This window comes from Callospermophilus lateralis, chromosome 16 (assembly GCF_048772815.1).
Source record: "Callospermophilus lateralis isolate mCalLat2 chromosome 16, mCalLat2.hap1, whole genome shotgun sequence".
Taxonomy (NCBI): domain Eukaryota; kingdom Metazoa; phylum Chordata; class Mammalia; order Rodentia; family Sciuridae; genus Callospermophilus; species Callospermophilus lateralis.
This window is the reverse complement of record NC_135320.1, coordinates 90,833,705-90,848,729: the sequence shown is the minus strand read 5'-3', so window position 1 is coordinate 90,848,729 and position 15,025 is coordinate 90,833,705. Positions and strand designations below refer to the sequence as shown.

Sequence of the window (15,025 nt, the reverse complement as noted above, 5' to 3'; positions counted from 1 at the left end):
ATTGGGTTCAGCACCCTACTTGGAGGGCTTTAGTTCCTGGCCCTGTGCACCCTCTAACCCCTGTCCTTCTCTCCATCCCACCACTCCCTGTATGCTCAGCCTGTGCTGCCAGGCTGTGTCCCTCACTGGCTCATCATTGTTGGCTTCTGCCAAGCAAGCCTGCCTCATTCCTGTCTCCCTTTGCCCTGCCTGTAACAGATCCCTCCCCTGCTGAACACCTCTCCCCAGAGGTTATGGGAGCCCTAGGGGTGGTATCCACAGCCGTCCCCAGGCCCTGCCCCACAACCAGCATTTGTCCCCTTGGCACATATTATAGAGCTGTCTGCAAGCCTCATAGCACAGGCAGGCACCCCCAGCAGACATGGCCAGGCCTCAGGGAGTCCTGGCAACAGGCTGTGGCTGCTGGGCAGCCCCCCAGGCTTGAGAGTCCCATGCTCATCCTAGATCAGGGAAGGCTTCCCACAGGCCGTGGCTCCTGAGCTTGGGCTCAGACCTGCTCAGAACACCAGGCAGGTGCACCATGTGTGCAACCGGCCAGTGCCAGGAGGGGGCACAGTACTTTGTAGGATGTGGAACTTTGCAGGGGGCTGGCATTCTGGACTGGTGGGAGGGGATAGAAGCAGTGGCCAGGGAAGACCCAAGGTCCAAGCCCCCAGGGCCTTGTGACAATGAGGGGACCCACTGCAGGGTTTGAGGGAACTCGATCAAACATGTAGTTTCATATCAACGGTCAGAGCAAGTTCTGAGCTGGGGACCCCCCCCACCCCCAGGAGCTGTGCAGCAGAGCAGGGACATCAGCCTGCCCAGGAGAGGCCAGGCTGGCTCTGCAGTGTCGGCCGAGGTTGCTTGGCAGCCGTGCAGTTGGTGCAGAAGCCTGGACTGATGAGGGCTTTGCATGGTCGGCCCTCAGGCAGAGCCAGGCTGAGATTCTGGGGGTTGGGGGTGAGTTTGTGAGGGAGGGGAGTGATCCAGGGTGAGAGGAGGGCAGGGGAGGGGGACCAGCAAGGCATTTCTATCTTCTTAACAGGTAAGACTCGAGGGTGGTGGATAACAGCAGGATCCAGAGTAGGGCTGGGAGAAGCCAAGTCCTGGGTGGGGGCTCCTCACTGAGGGGGCTGACAGGATGCCTGTCTCAGTTTTCTTCCCAGCGTCCAGTTTTCCTTTGCCCACGGCACTGTATGTAGCCTTGTGTGCAGGAAGGAAATCCAGCCCCGTCCCTGTGGTGCCACAGGTCTCTCCCATCTGCTCCCCTCCCTGGCCTGGCCCCAGTGCTGAATGACCCTGGTTCCTACACCTGGGCCTTGGGGCCAGATGAGGGGTTGGTTCGTGAGAGGCCCACTTTCTAGGGCCCAGCCCTATTCTTGGAGGATCTGTGCCCACCTGATCTCCAGTGTTTGTTGGAAGTGCTATTGAATCTGGTCAGCATGGGACACAGCATCCAAGTTTGAAAGTTGCCTGGCTGTAGCCTGTGCCTCCCGGGTCCACCTTATTGTACCTGCCTGCAGTCTCCTAGAGGCCCTCTTGGCCCCTTTACCACCTGTACCTGAATCAGCCACTGACCCCCCACCCTGTCCTAGTAGGCTGGTCTCTAGGAGAGGGGTCTGTTCTTTCTCTCGTCAGTCCCGAGGCTGGATCGCATGCACAGAGAAGGCACGGGGCCGAGAGGCTGTTGCATAGACTCTTGAGATGCAGAGGGGCCAGACTCCCTGGAGGGCTGACTTTTGCAGGGGGGCAGGTGGAAGCCTTCAGGAGGAGCCGCTGTTCATCAAGTGAATGTCCGCCAAGCCTCAGGCTGCTGCTGCTAGTGTGCGGGAGCCACCCCTGGGGTGCATGTGTGCATGCACAGGCGTATACTGCTGGAGCGTGTGGAGGCTGTTTGCTCGTCTGGTGGGCACTCCCATGCCCTGCCCAAGAGGCCGCCAGTCTGGTCTCAGGCCAGCATGCTTGCATGTCAGTGTCCAAGAGGTGCGAGTCTTAGGTAAGTCCCTGCCTCAGCCACACAGGGAGCCCTGGCATCTTGTGTTGGAGGCTATGCTGACCCTCCCCAGTGGTGCCCTCAGGGAGGGCAGAGCATGGTGTCCAGTGTTGGCCCTTAAACCCAAGTGTGGCTTGGAGCGTGTGAGAGCCCAGCAAGTGGGCACTCCGGGGCCTGCGCTCAGGGACCCAGCAGATACATCGGGGATGCACTGAGATGACTTCTGGGCTAAGTAGAACTTAATGGCCTCAAGGACAGCCTCCCTCTGTCCTGCCCAGACCCCTCAGAAGTAAGAGCCAGGTTCAGCTGCCCCTCTGTCCTGAACAGCCTCTTTCCTGGAAGTTGCCAGTGCTTCTGAGGAGTGGACGCAGTCTTTCTGCAGACCTAGTTTTGTGGCGTGTGTGCCTGTGTGTCTTTCTCCCCCCACCACCACTTTTCATCTGAAATGTTATCTCCCCCCACCCTGTCCGTCCTTTGTGCCCCCCCAGGGGGAGAGGGGAGGCCCAGCCTCACCCCGGTGTAGTCAAGGTTATGGTGATAAATCCTGGGGCATTGTCACTTCTATTCGGAGTAAATTGGCTGGCCGCTTTCGGGCTGAAGGAAAGATAATTTGCTGTAGTATTTCAAATGGATTAGAAATGGATTTGAAGGGAAAGTTCATGCCTCCCATTACAAAGGCGAGGAAGAAGACTATCTTAAGGCACTGTTCCCTCCCTGGCCTTCATTATCCACGCTTAATACCTTTCCTATTTTCCAGCGTTAATGAAATTTCCTGGCGGCATGGGCCTGCCGGACGGATGGGAGAAGCCTTTAGATCTGCGGCTCCGTTGCAGAAAAGGAATTACAGAGCGGTGCCGTGAGGGCAGGCGCTCACAGGGTCCTTGGCCCCGCTATTATCTCATTAATTCTATCCCCTCTTCTCTGTACAGTTCGTTTCTAAAGGCTGTCCTCTCCATTAGGGTGACAATTTACTGGAGTGCTGTGACACCCATGGCAGTGAAAAGCTACAAGGCCCCGCCCCGCACCCTGCCTTGCAGACTCAAAGCCAGTAGGGCTGATGGAGAGCTGTGGGAAGGGGCAGAGGGCAAGCCCATGCAGCCCTTCCTGACCTCAGGCCTCCCCAGGGGCTGCCCACATCAGCTTCCTAAGTGCGAGTGCTCCATGCAAGGCTCCTGGGCTTCTGGGAGAGCCGAGCCGTGGGCAGCCCTGTCCCCATCCCCTGGAGGCCTGAGCTCCACTGCTGCTCCCAGACTTGGGTCCACAGGCATGTTAATCCTTGGCTGGGGATTGCCACCCCTCTGGACTGCCCACATGGGTCCACAGATGTCCTGTAGCTACATTCAAAATCCAGGGAGTGGATTTTAGGAGGGAACAGAGGGGGACAGATGGGTTGCTCATGATTGTCTTTAAGAATAAGCATATGGAATGACCAAGAACTTGGCTGTGGACAGAGGGTGGAAAGCTTTCCTCTACAAAGCTGATCCTCCACCTACCACCACCTGGCCCAGGCCCCTCGCTGGCTCCTGGCTTCCTCAGGGTGGGCCCTCTGTAGGCCTCATGGGCAGAGACTCATGTTACCGGGGAAACCCCTCCCTGTCCTGCTGGTGGGGCAGGGACCCTGTGGCTTTGTCACATTGCTTTTAGTGCCGGGCTCTGCCTATGCAGCTGCCCTTAGGGAGGGGCAGGTGGAGAACAGGTTCAGCACCTGCCCCAGGACACCTCTGGAGAGAGGCCTGGCGGGGTCCTCAGTTGGGACACATTTCTATAGGTGAATTCTCACAGGGCTGGGCCTTGGATAGCGGTTGGGCACAGGTTTGGCTGCCTCCTGTCCCTCATGTTTTCTGGTGGCCAGGGACAAACAGCCATGCTTGGGAGAAGGGGGTGATTGGAAGGGTTGTTGTGAGGGCAGGACCTGCCTGGATCCCAGGTCAGGGCCCAAGAGGCAGAGATGTGACTGGCCTGGTGGGGAGGGGGAAAAATGGTATACCTAGGGACTCTGGGCAGTGAGACAGTTAGGGATTCTGGGTAGTGAGGGCCAGGGCAGTCCTAGGGGCCTGCCAGCCCCCTGAGCTCAGTTTGTGACTCAGGATTTGGGATCAAGATAGACATTACTCATGTGGCACCCACCTTTGAGCCTCCAGAACCAGCAGGGCTCTGGTATGGGAGAAGACCTCTCATGCTGTGGCCCCCACTCCTCGTGCCTCAGCCCCTAGTGCAAGCCCAGGGTATAGGGCCGGTGCCCATGGGGTTCCAAAGTCTGATGGGAACCTGGAGCTTGGGGTCTGGCCCACTTTACCCTGTCCTGGAAGGGCACAGGGGTCCAGCAGGTGCTTCTCTCCTGCCAGACAGAACCCTGGGGAACCACAGGAGCATGTGATGGGTGCCCTTTGGCTGGACTCCTTCCCTCTAAGACCAGTGTTCGTAAACTTGAATTTTAATTAAGGGAAACTGGGTCAAGTGCCTTCCGCGGCCTGCCTGCCTGTTTGTACTTACACTGCAGCTTTGGTCCCCAGAGTGCTCGCTCACTTCGCTCACATTATCTCACTAATGGGGCCGCAGAGGCCACCAGCTAGTGAGAGTTACCCCAGCTTGCAGATTGAGAGACCAAGGTCCACAGAGACAGTGGTGTTGAGCTCAGGGGACAGCAGTAGTCTGAGAACAGGGCTGGTGCACCCCTCAGCACCCACATTTCTGAGTGGCTTCCCATGGGTGGCAGGGTGAGCTGTGTGCGAGTGCTGTGACCAGGCCATCTACAACTCACCTGTCCAGCCAAGCAAGTGAGCCCCACCTGCTGTTCCTCAGCAGCCCCAGTCTGAGATCACTCCTCCTTGGCCTGGATGACTGGGGAAGGGTCTCCTACAACTGCAGAACCGGGCATTCCCCACGGGGAGCATTTTTCATAGCTTGCTTCCCTCAGGAACTGGGCTGTGGGCTGCAGGACAGTGAGGGCCCGTGGGAAGGGCATAGCCCTGCACATTCCTGGGTTGACTGACCTTCCCTCCCACTTGAGCTGTCCCCTTGACTGCTCCCTGAGCTGATGTGAAGGCTGCCTTGGACTCTGTTGATAGATAGCTGTGCCCGTGGCTGAGCGCGGTGGCCCACACAGGAGGATAGAAAGTTTGAGGCCAGCCTTAGCAACTTAGCGAGGCCCTCAGCAACTTAGACTATGTCTCAAAAAAGGGGGGGGCTGGGGATGTAGCTCAATGGTTAAAAAAAAAAAAATACAACTGTGCCCATGGCCCAGACTTGCCACAGGATGCCACATAACCAGTCGATGGTCAAGTTGTGTCCCAAGCAAAGCCTGAGCACATATAGAATCTAGGCTTGATTTGTGGAAACACCTCACTTTTGAAATGCTTCCTGAGTCAACTAGTCTCTGTGCCAGGCCCCTGGGCTCACCTGGCTGCTGGGCACTGAGTCCTCTCCTCGGGGAGAGCCTGCTCCTGTCACAGCTGGGCAGAGGCTGCTGGGCTGGTGGGCAGCTGCAGAAGCCTTCTCTAAGAGTGGCGTCATCACAGCCTTTCCCCATCTTGGTCTGCGCTCTGGTTTCCCTTGGGGAATGCCGGGCGTCTGGCAGGATGGGGCTAGGAAGGGAGTAGGGCGGCCACTGGGACTGGAGGTCCTTCTAGCCCACATCTCTCCTCCTGGCCTGCGCTCTGCTCATCTTGTGGCTGCTCCGGGACTCTTGAGCCCATGGCCTCCAGGGAACTCTTTCCCCAGATGGCTGACCTGATTGGGTCTGCCAGCTGCTCCACAGGCCCTAGTGCAGGGCTCTCTCAGGGAGAGGGACAAGGAAGGGAAGGACAAGTGGCAGTCCTACTGACCCTGTGACCTCTGGGGCAGGTCTGAGAAAGGGAGCCACCAGCCTTGGCAGAGACTTCAGTAATGCCTTCTACAGGTGACAAGTGACCAGGCCATTCCCTGCATCCCATCAAGATGTAGGTACTGCCGGGCGAGGTGGCGCACTCCTGTAATCCCAGTGGCTTGGGAGACTGAGGCAGGAGTATCGCGAGTTCAAAGCCAGCCTCAGCAAAAACGAGGTGCTAAGCAACTCAGCGAGACCCAGTCTCTAAATAAAATACAACATAGGGCTGTGGATGAGGCTCAGTGGTCGAGTGCCCCTGGGTTCAATCCCTGGTACAAAAAAAAAAAAAAGATGATGTCGGTACCCTGGCAACTGTCCTCCCTGAAGTTTGGGGGCCAGCCCAGGCTGACTGTGTCCAAGGGAAGGGCCTTCCCCATCGCCCCGAGGGGACCCCCAGTTCCCAGCCAGGTTGGGCAACACCACCTTCTGTTATTTCTTGTCAGAATTCCCTGCTGCCACAAAAGCACCCCTGCAAAGGGGCAGGGGACAGAGGCCTGGTGGCTGGACTCCGGGCCCAGGACTGCCCTGACTGCAGGGTGTCCCAGGCAGCAAGTGCTCTAGGCTGGCCTGCCTTCCCTGACCTTGGCATTAACCATCAAAGCTCCAAGCCTTCCTGGGTCCCATCTGATGGGCATTTTGCTGTCTCTGCAGGTCCCTGGTGCTGAACCGCCTGCGTCCTACTGTGACCGGGGGCGGGAAAGCCCCACCCGGGTCCCCTCGGTGGGGCAAAGGCTACCGCTGCATTGGAGGAGTGATGTACAAGGTGTCTGCCAACAAGCTGTCTAAGACCTCCAGCCGGCCAGGTGATGGGGGCAGCAGGGCCATCTTGGGCACTGGGGAGCATGTGATGGGGTACTGCAGGCCAGCTTGTCTGTGAAGGTCTCGGCCGGCTCCAGCCGCCTCCCTCAGGCCTGGAGCTCATGGTGCTCCCCAGGGGAGCACAGCCCAGCTGGACGAGCTCTCCTCTTGTATATGTGCTAGCCTTGGTAGGCCAATGGGACAGCATGGCAGGGAGGGCGCCGGGAGGCCTGCAGCCCTGCCATCCCCTGGGAAGGCCAGCGCCTGCCTCTCGCTTGGCCGAGCAGCCTCTGGTTTTCCATGAGCTTTGCTCATGGACAGAAGATAAGCCAGGTGTAGGGAGCACGCCTGGGCGGGCGAGCACCTGGGGCCTCATGCCTCTTTGCCAACTGTCACAGGCCCAAACCTCCCTGCCCAGGAGACGGGCACGAAAAAGGAAGTGCTCTGGACATGATCTTTTCATAAATTAGCTAGAGGAATGTTTTGGTTTCAGTTTTACCTCCTCGTCCATCAAAAAAAGGATTATAGGCCAGCCTTGGGACCCAACAGCCCTACCTACCCACCAGAGGGGCTGGGGGAAGAAGAGGCTTGTCCCAGGGGGAAGTGGGGTGCCCAAGGCAGCGTCTGCAGCGGGCAAGGCAGATATAAGGGAGCCTTCCTCCCAGAAGCTGGCCCCTCTGGCTGCTCCCACCCGACTGTGTTCCCAGGGCCTGTCTCCAGGGCCCAGGGGCTTCCAAGCTGCCGGTTTTCTAGCCAGGATGTACTGGGGAGGTGGTTCCTGACAGTGGCATTTGGGCTGGGAAGAGCCAGGTAAATTCTCCAGAGGGCTTGGCTCTGCTCTGCCCCTGGGCCTATTCTCTTCTCTCCGCGCCTATGGTCTCACCTCTGCCTCACTCTTCCAGTGTTCAGTGACCAGGTCTTCTGACCACCAAGGGGATGCTGCCTTGGGTTGGGGTACAGGTCCTCTCATCACCCTGAGTGCCCACTCTGGTCACTTCTGACCCCAGAGCCATGTCTGCTGAAGGAGTGACCACTGCCTACTGGCAGCAGCATTTCTGGCCCTGCTGCAGTCTCTGTGCCCGGACCCTGCCATGTAGCCATTGACAGACCAGAACATTCACACCAGGGCTCAGTGGTTCCTCTGGACTCTCCTCAAGGTCCTGACCTCAGGCCCCAGCACCATCCTGTGGCTGGGTCCTGCTGCCCACATGTGCTGAACTGGGTATGACTGTGGGGTGGAGCTGTACCCACTGTCCTGACTCCTCACATCCCCTCATGGCCACAGAAGATGGCTGGGAGAGATCTGAAGGCCAGCAGGGGAGTGGTAGGTTTGGACCTGGTCTCTTCATAGATGTGGTGTCCTTTACTGAAGCCAGGCTGCTGCCCTGAGGCTGGTGGAGCTTGGGGAGGGAGGGCTGGGCTGTCACAGCTCACTGGGAAGCTGCCTCCTGCTCCCGGGACCCCCGGGCCAAGTGCTGAGCTCGCAGAATTCACCTTCCCACTTGCACATGTGGTAGAGCCCTGGTGGCCACAGAGCTCCTGACATCACCAGGCCGTGAACAGTCTGTCCCGGGCACCCTTGCCCACTGGCCTCCGCTCTGGCTTGGCACTCTTCTGTCCTGGCAGCCATCCAGAGCCTGCCACTGTGGAGCCCAGCTGTATGAGGGAGCATCAGGAGAGAGCAGGGCGGGTCCCAGGGCCTCCTCCCTGCAGGCTGCAGGTGGTGGGGTTGGGGGGTCAAGGCCTACCACCAAGCAGGGCTGTAATTGTTCATGTCCTGCAGACCAGCCTTGGCAGCCACTGGGGCAGTCCTGGGCTTGGCCTTCCCTCCTGGGAAGGGGTGTGGGGCAAACGGGCAGAGGCAGCCTGACAAAGCCACACCCTTCCAAGGAGGTAGTAGACAGGGAAGTAGTGGGCGAATGGGGCAGCTCCAGCTGCTTGGACCCCTGCATGGCCACCACTTCACTGTGAGGAGGAAGGTGGATGGTTCCCAGCTGTGGGCTGCTGCTGACTGGCCCACTTAGATGAATTATAATTAAAGAAATAAATTTCCTCCCCTGGTGTCAGCGAAACTTTGACTTCAACAAGAAAAGTGTAGCCCTCCTTGGAGGCAGAGGGATTCCTTCTCCCCTCTCAGCTGCCCTTTTGGGTCCACAAGAATAGTCAGCATCTGCTCCTGGTCACCCTGGGTTGCTTTAGCTAATCCCCTCCCTCCCAGGCCCACCTTCCACTCAAAGGGCACAACCCTTAGACCCCTTCCCACATACTTTGGCCCAGAACCTGTATCCTCAGCTGACTGGTTTATACTGGGGCCACCAAGAGCCTGGCCGCCTCTGCAGTGGGGTACAAGTGCCAAGTCTGTCGGTAGAGCTGCTGGGCTCAGGCTCGGCTCACGCTGGATGCAGGGCTGGCTCTGGGATTGTTCTGAGCTCCCAGACCTGTGGGTCAAGTGAGGCAGAAGCGGGTTGTGGTCCCCACCTGGTTGCCGACTACCTATCGCGTGTTCTGGGCAAGTGGGCTTTCTGTGGCTCCTCATCTGTGCCCTTCTCACTCCTCCTAGGTGCCACGAGGTCATAGAAGGGCACATGAGGGAGGCCCTGCCAACTGCTGCCCCCAGAGTCAGAGCTACTGGGTCACTGAGGCCCTGCCCCTTGCTGCCTGTCCCTGGGGCGCCCTCTGCTGTTTTGGTCTTCTTCCCAGGCCTTCCAGGTCTTCTCAGCTGAGCAGGCCCCGGCTTGGGTAGCTCCTCCTCTGACTTCCTGGGAATGGACAGGCCAGCCTGGCAGTGGGCCTAGGGATGGCAAGTGAGCTCGTCCCTATGCTCCCCGGACTGTGCAGGGCTAGTGAGAGCCAGGGGTACTGAGGACCTGGTGCCCAGTGGTTCCCTTGGAGGGCCCGTGGCAGGAGGCAGGAAGCAGATGGGGGCACCAGGCACGGGTGGTGCTGGAGGGAGCCAGTGTCTATTTTGGGAAGCACCAGGAAAGTGAAGTTCTCTAGAATGTGCAGCAGAGGCAGCACCTCGCGCTCCCGAGGTCGGGGCTCGCCTGAGTTTTCTGCACCTCCAGTTGCCTGTTTTAAGCTACTTCTGCTTTATGTGCATTTTTAACACTGTGCAGCATTTGGAAAGGTGCCTCCTGTTCTTGTCAAAGCTCCCACCATGAACCCCACACTGGTGTGCTTTTAAGAGCAGAAAGTGGAAAGAGGAAAAAACTGCCCCCCTCAGGTCCTGACAGGCAGCACGTGACACCACCGTGTCCCTGACTGGGAGCAGATGGCGCCAGTGTCACCAGCAGCCTGGGTGACAGCCCAGGAAACAAGAGCTCATTGACAGGCTATCAAATTGCACGTCATTCACTGTGAAGGCTGGCAGGTGCAAGGGTGCGTCTGTGCCACCTGGACAGGCATGCACTGCCACCCTATGGACAGGTGTCCCCAGCTGGGAACATAGGCCACCCTGGGCATCCCCACCCCACCCCCGCACCCCGTTGTCTTTGTTGATTCCCCCCCATCCCCTCATCCCTCCCTGTGCCCTCATCCCCCTACCCACAGGCATCATTTCCAGCCCCGACTCGCCCAGCTATCCCGGCTTGGGCCACCCTGCAGCAGAACTCCTCCTTCCCACTGGGGATCTTGCCGCTTAACCCTGGAGATGCCCTTTCTGAACTGGGGGATGCTGAGGCTGAGGGTAGGAGATCCACTGGTCTGAGGGGCCCACAGAGCTCCAGCAGTGCAGTGCCAGGTCTTCCCTCAGGGTCTCCTGCAACTCAGAGCAGCAGGCAGCCTTCGCCTGGTGGGTACAGTCTGTGCTTGACTTGGTCCCGTTGTCTCTGGAGGGCCAGGGTGTGACAGCACCACCCAACATGGCCCAGGGAACTCCAAGGGCTGAGCAACTAACTCCTGGATGCCAAGGAAGGAGGGTCTGAGGTCCCAGCCAGTGGGGTGTGAAGGAGTTGAGGTTTGGAGAGGCCATGGGTCATGCCAGAACCTGGAGAGAGGGGCCACACTGGAGATAGGCTCACAGATGCCCTGGGGGAGGGGAGCTCTGAAGCATTGTCCCCCAGACCTGCACTGGCAGTCTGCCGTGAGAGCAGGGACTAGCTGAGTGAGTCTAGGCACCCTGGAACATCCCTTTTAAAAACCCCAGATGGTTTTGTCATCACCTCAGGCCCTCAGAATTTCTGCATGATGTCACTTCTGCCTCTTAGCACCATATTCATTTCAGCAGCTGCCCTGCAGGAAATGGGATCTGGTCTGGGAAGGGTCATGTGCGTATTTGAGGAACCCAGGAAAACAGTCTGAGTAGGCCCTGCCCTGCCTGGGCCTCCCCGCAATCCTGGGACTGGCCTGTGCCTTTAAAAGGCAGGCCCCTCCTTTTGCAGGCCCCCTTCCTCACTGACCGCTGTCCCCCAGGTTGGTCCCTTTAACTCTAAGGGGACCCCAATTCATGTCACTGCTATCCTCACACCATATTAATGATCTCAGAAAAGCTAAGCCGATCTGATCTTCAGTCTCATCTTCATGCTTGGGATTTTAGGGACTATCTGGAAAGGTACCTCCAAAATTGCAAGTGATAAGCCACACTTGCACCTGGGCCAGACCCCTGAGGTGAGGCTCCCACCAAACCATCTGCATTTCCAAAGACAGGCCACATGTGGTCCACATTCACTGCCTTGTCTAAGCAAACCCCTCCTGGGTCCTACTCTGGGGCTCTGGCAGGAGGAGGTGCCCCCACCAGTGTCAAAGCCTGGAAAGAGCCTCAGCCTGAGGACCTGCCCCATGAGACGCCTGGCTGCCAGGGTGGGCTTGTAGGTGGGCGGAAGCCAGCTGGTGGGATAGCCCATCCAGCCTCGGATGTGGCTTGGGAAACCCAACTGGCTGCAGGCCACTCACTTATCCCTGAGCAGTCCAGTCCCCTGTAGGGGGCTGCTTGGCATGCCAGCTCTGAGGGCACCAACAGGAGCCCTGCCTGGCCCCAACCATGATGCTGTGTCCCTAGAGGGCGGGGCTGTGGGCAGCCTTCTGCAGGAGGCAGCAGTGCCGGAGCTCAGGGCTGAGGACCCTGAGCGGGTATTGGCCAGGTGGATCAGTGGAAAGAGGGTGGGCTGGGCTGCGGCCTGATAGGACCCTCTCCTCTCCCTGCTACAGGCCGAATGGATCCTACCAGCAGCTGTAGCCGCTCCCATGCCAGGTGCGTCCCTCGGGGGCTGGGCAGGTGGGGCTCACTGCTCATCCTTGGGCTCATGAATCTCTCACTGTCCACAGCCGAGCGATCCAGCGCAGCTTGGCCATCATCCGCCAGGCGAGGCAGAAGAGAGAGAAGAGGAAGGAGTACTGCATGTACTACAACCGTTTTGGCAGGTGCAACCATGGCGAGCGCTGCCCCTATATCCACGACCCTGAGAAGGTGGCCGTGTGCACCAGGTGCCCACCTGGCTTCGCCCTGGGTGAGGGAGTCTGTGTGGGGTCTTGCCTCCATCCCTGCCAGCCTTCTCCAACTCCCCTGTCCTGTGCTACCACAGGTTTGTCCGGGGAACATGCAAGAAGACAGATGGGACCTGTCCCTTTTCCCACCATGTGTCCAAAGAGAAGGTAAGTGCTATTGCTTGTCCCCTGAGCTTTGGCCAGCAGCCCTGCCCCTGTGGGCCCTTCATCCCCATGTGTGGGCGGTGCCATGGCTGCCTTTTAGCTGAAGTAGCTAACTGGGGACTTTGGGGGGGTCCCCTGCACCACACATAGGGGTTGGTCTTCCCTGTCCCTCCAGCACCCAGCCTTGCCAGAGGTGTAGGCCCCCCAGTGATGCCAGGCTCCTTTCCATCACCGCCTCATGCCCAGGAGAAGGGACCCTGTGCGTGCCCCTGGAGTACAGGACCAAGACCTCACCTGCCTCCTCAGGCCTGGATTTGGCTAGTAGTGGGCATTTTGAGAGTTCTACTGGAGGCTGCAGGTTCCCCTAGGCAGAGGTGGGGACAGGAGAGCCGCCACAGGGAACTGGGAAGGGACCACCTCTAGGGCGGCCATGGCTGGAAGGGTTCGGGTGTTCTGGCCTGCATGACTCCATAGACTTATTCAAGCCAGGGAGGGTCCCCTACCTGGGGGATTGAGAGTGCTGAGGTCTGTGATTCATGCTGGCTAAAGCTCCCAGAGCCTGGGGCAGGAGGCCAGGAGGCCTTGCCCCATGCGGAGGCCTGCCCACAAGTCCTGGGAACCCAGCCTGGCTATGAGTGTGGGGAAGGGCTGGGTGTGGGGCTGCAGCTGAAGGAGGCGTGTGGGCAAGGCCCACTGCTGCTCCGACAGCTTTTCCCCTTGAGGAGCTTGGAGAGAATCAGCATTTTTCTCCCTAATCGCGCTTCGAAACTCTGTCGTGAGCAATTTGGAAATTCACGTCGAGTTTCGGGTTCATTAAGCGCCAGCTCCAAAGCCGGTGCACACTCCACGCTGTCTAATGTGTGGGCCCGCACCAGCGCCCTGAATTAATGTTATTGTTATTTGTGTGGACGTGGTAGGGTGCAAACAAGGTTAATTGAAATGAGAACGCAGTTTCCTCTTGGTAACGGCCCCGCTCTGACAGCCAGGAGGAGCTCCGTTTGGTGTAAGAGTTGGCTTTATTATCCCTTTTTATTAGAGCTAATTTGGGCTCTATATCAAAAACCACATTAAGGGAATTGTCTGCAGCCGCACCACCACCAGCCCCAAACAGGGCCCCCAGCCCCTCTCCCCTCTGCGGCTGCAGTTAAAAGACAATTAAAAATAAACTCTTGCTCAGTAAATCACCCTTTGTTTCTTTGATTTCTCCCTCCTTCCCCCTTAGCTCCAGGGCTACTGCCCAGGCCTTTTCTTCCCTTCTTGGCCCTCAGACAGGTTCCTGCCCCTACCTTATATTTCACCCTAGAAAAGTGACATTTTACAGCTTCTGGGTGCCCCAGAACCATGGAGGGCTCCCCAAGCCCACCGCCGGCCTCAGTGCTGAGCAATGTGGGCAAGCCAGGACTCTCAGTGTGGGCAAGGAGGTGACTCCCTAGGGGTGAGAGTGGAGGTCTGGCCCAGGGCCTCAGGAGGGGGTCCCAGGGAAGTCCTGCTGAGGCCTTTGGGTGAGCTCCATACTGGACCAGGGCAAGTGACACCATTGCACTCCCCCAGATGTCCCAGGAAGGAGCTGGTGTCTGGCCCACAAGGGGAGCAGGGAGTCTCCTGGAAGTTTTAGAAACATCCCCTGCTTCCTTCCCTGGGTGACCCCACCCAGCTCCTGGTCACGAAGGCCTCAGTTTTGCCCCCTGGGAGAGGGGTGGACTGCATTTCTTACCTCTCCCAACCCAGGTGGTGATGACAAGCAGCAGCCCTGGCCAGAGGTCGGTGGGGCTGCGGCTCTGTGCTGGGGAAGGAAGAGGGAAAGTCAGGCTGGGCTCATAAACATCTATGCAGCCTGCCAGGGGCATCCATGCTGCCTATGCTGGGCCCTCAGATCTCCCCTGAGCCCCTCCTGCTGCCAGGCTTCAGTGCCACCCTGTGGTCAGGGCCAGACCAAGCCTGCTCCAAGACACGTGTCAGGTGGCTAGAGAATCTCCAGCTTGATGCCTGGCCCCAAGGCTCTCCTGTGTGAACACTGGCCCCGTGGCCTGTGACTCCCGGGCATCCGGGCCACGGTTAGTGGCTGGAAGTCCAGACTGCCGTCTTGCCCTGGACATTGAGGGATTTGGGGGATAGTATACCTGCCCCAAGACCCCTCAGGCTGACAGAGTGAGGGTAGATGTGCTTCTGGGTCACCTAGGAAGGGGGGTCTGACTGTGAGCAAGCAGCTCCCTTGCCCAGCAGGAGGCATCCACTTCACCCCTGTGGGAGCCACAGTGGGACCCTGGACAGGGCCTCTGCATCCTTGTGCTGTTGCCTGTAGAGCAGCTGTGGTTGCTAGGGCGTGGGTCGCTGGCCCTCACCCTCTGCCCTCCCTCCTGCAGATGCCTGTGTGCTCCTACTTTCTGAAGGGGATCTGCAGCAACAGTGACTGCCCCTACAGCCACGTGTACGTGTCTCGGAAGGCCGAGGTCTGCAGCGACTTCCTCAAAGGTTACTGCCCGCTGGGTGCCAAGGTGAGGCCCGCAGGCAGGCATGGGCAGCCTCCCACAGCCCTGACCTTCCGTCTTTCTCACAGGCGACTCTGGCCCAGTGACTCGCCAGGGGCTTGTGCAGTGTGAGCTGAGGGAAAGCGAGGCCAGAGTACCCAGGTCCCCCAGGGCAGCAGGGTGTACAGTGGGTTCACCCCACTGCATGGTGTCGCTGGGGAGGCAAAACCCCTGAGAGACTGCTGTGGGGTGAAGGGGACATTGAAGGTCAGGGTTGGAAGAGCTGTGGGTAGGTATGGAGCCGTGGCCATCTTTGGGTGGCAGGTATTGGCA

The 15,025-nt window shown here is 58.8% G+C and overlaps 1 protein-coding gene across 2 annotated transcripts in view; it reads left to right on the top strand.

Moving 5' to 3' along the window:
- Nucleotides 1–15,025, top strand: part of Zc3h3 (zinc finger CCCH-type containing 3) — an 84,085-nt gene that overhangs the window by 51,214 nt on the left and 17,846 nt on the right. For both annotated transcript variants that reach the window (XM_076835657.2, XM_076835656.2), the window contains 5 exons: nt 6,492–6,643; nt 11,784–11,826; nt 11,901–12,059; nt 12,158–12,227; nt 14,588–14,719. In XM_076835657.2, coding sequence (XP_076691772.2) covers nt 6,492–6,643; nt 11,784–11,826; nt 11,901–12,059; nt 12,158–12,227; nt 14,588–14,719 — 556 coding nt within the window. The remainder of the gene's footprint in view (nt 1–6,491; nt 6,644–11,783; nt 11,827–11,900; nt 12,060–12,157; nt 12,228–14,587; nt 14,720–15,025) is intronic.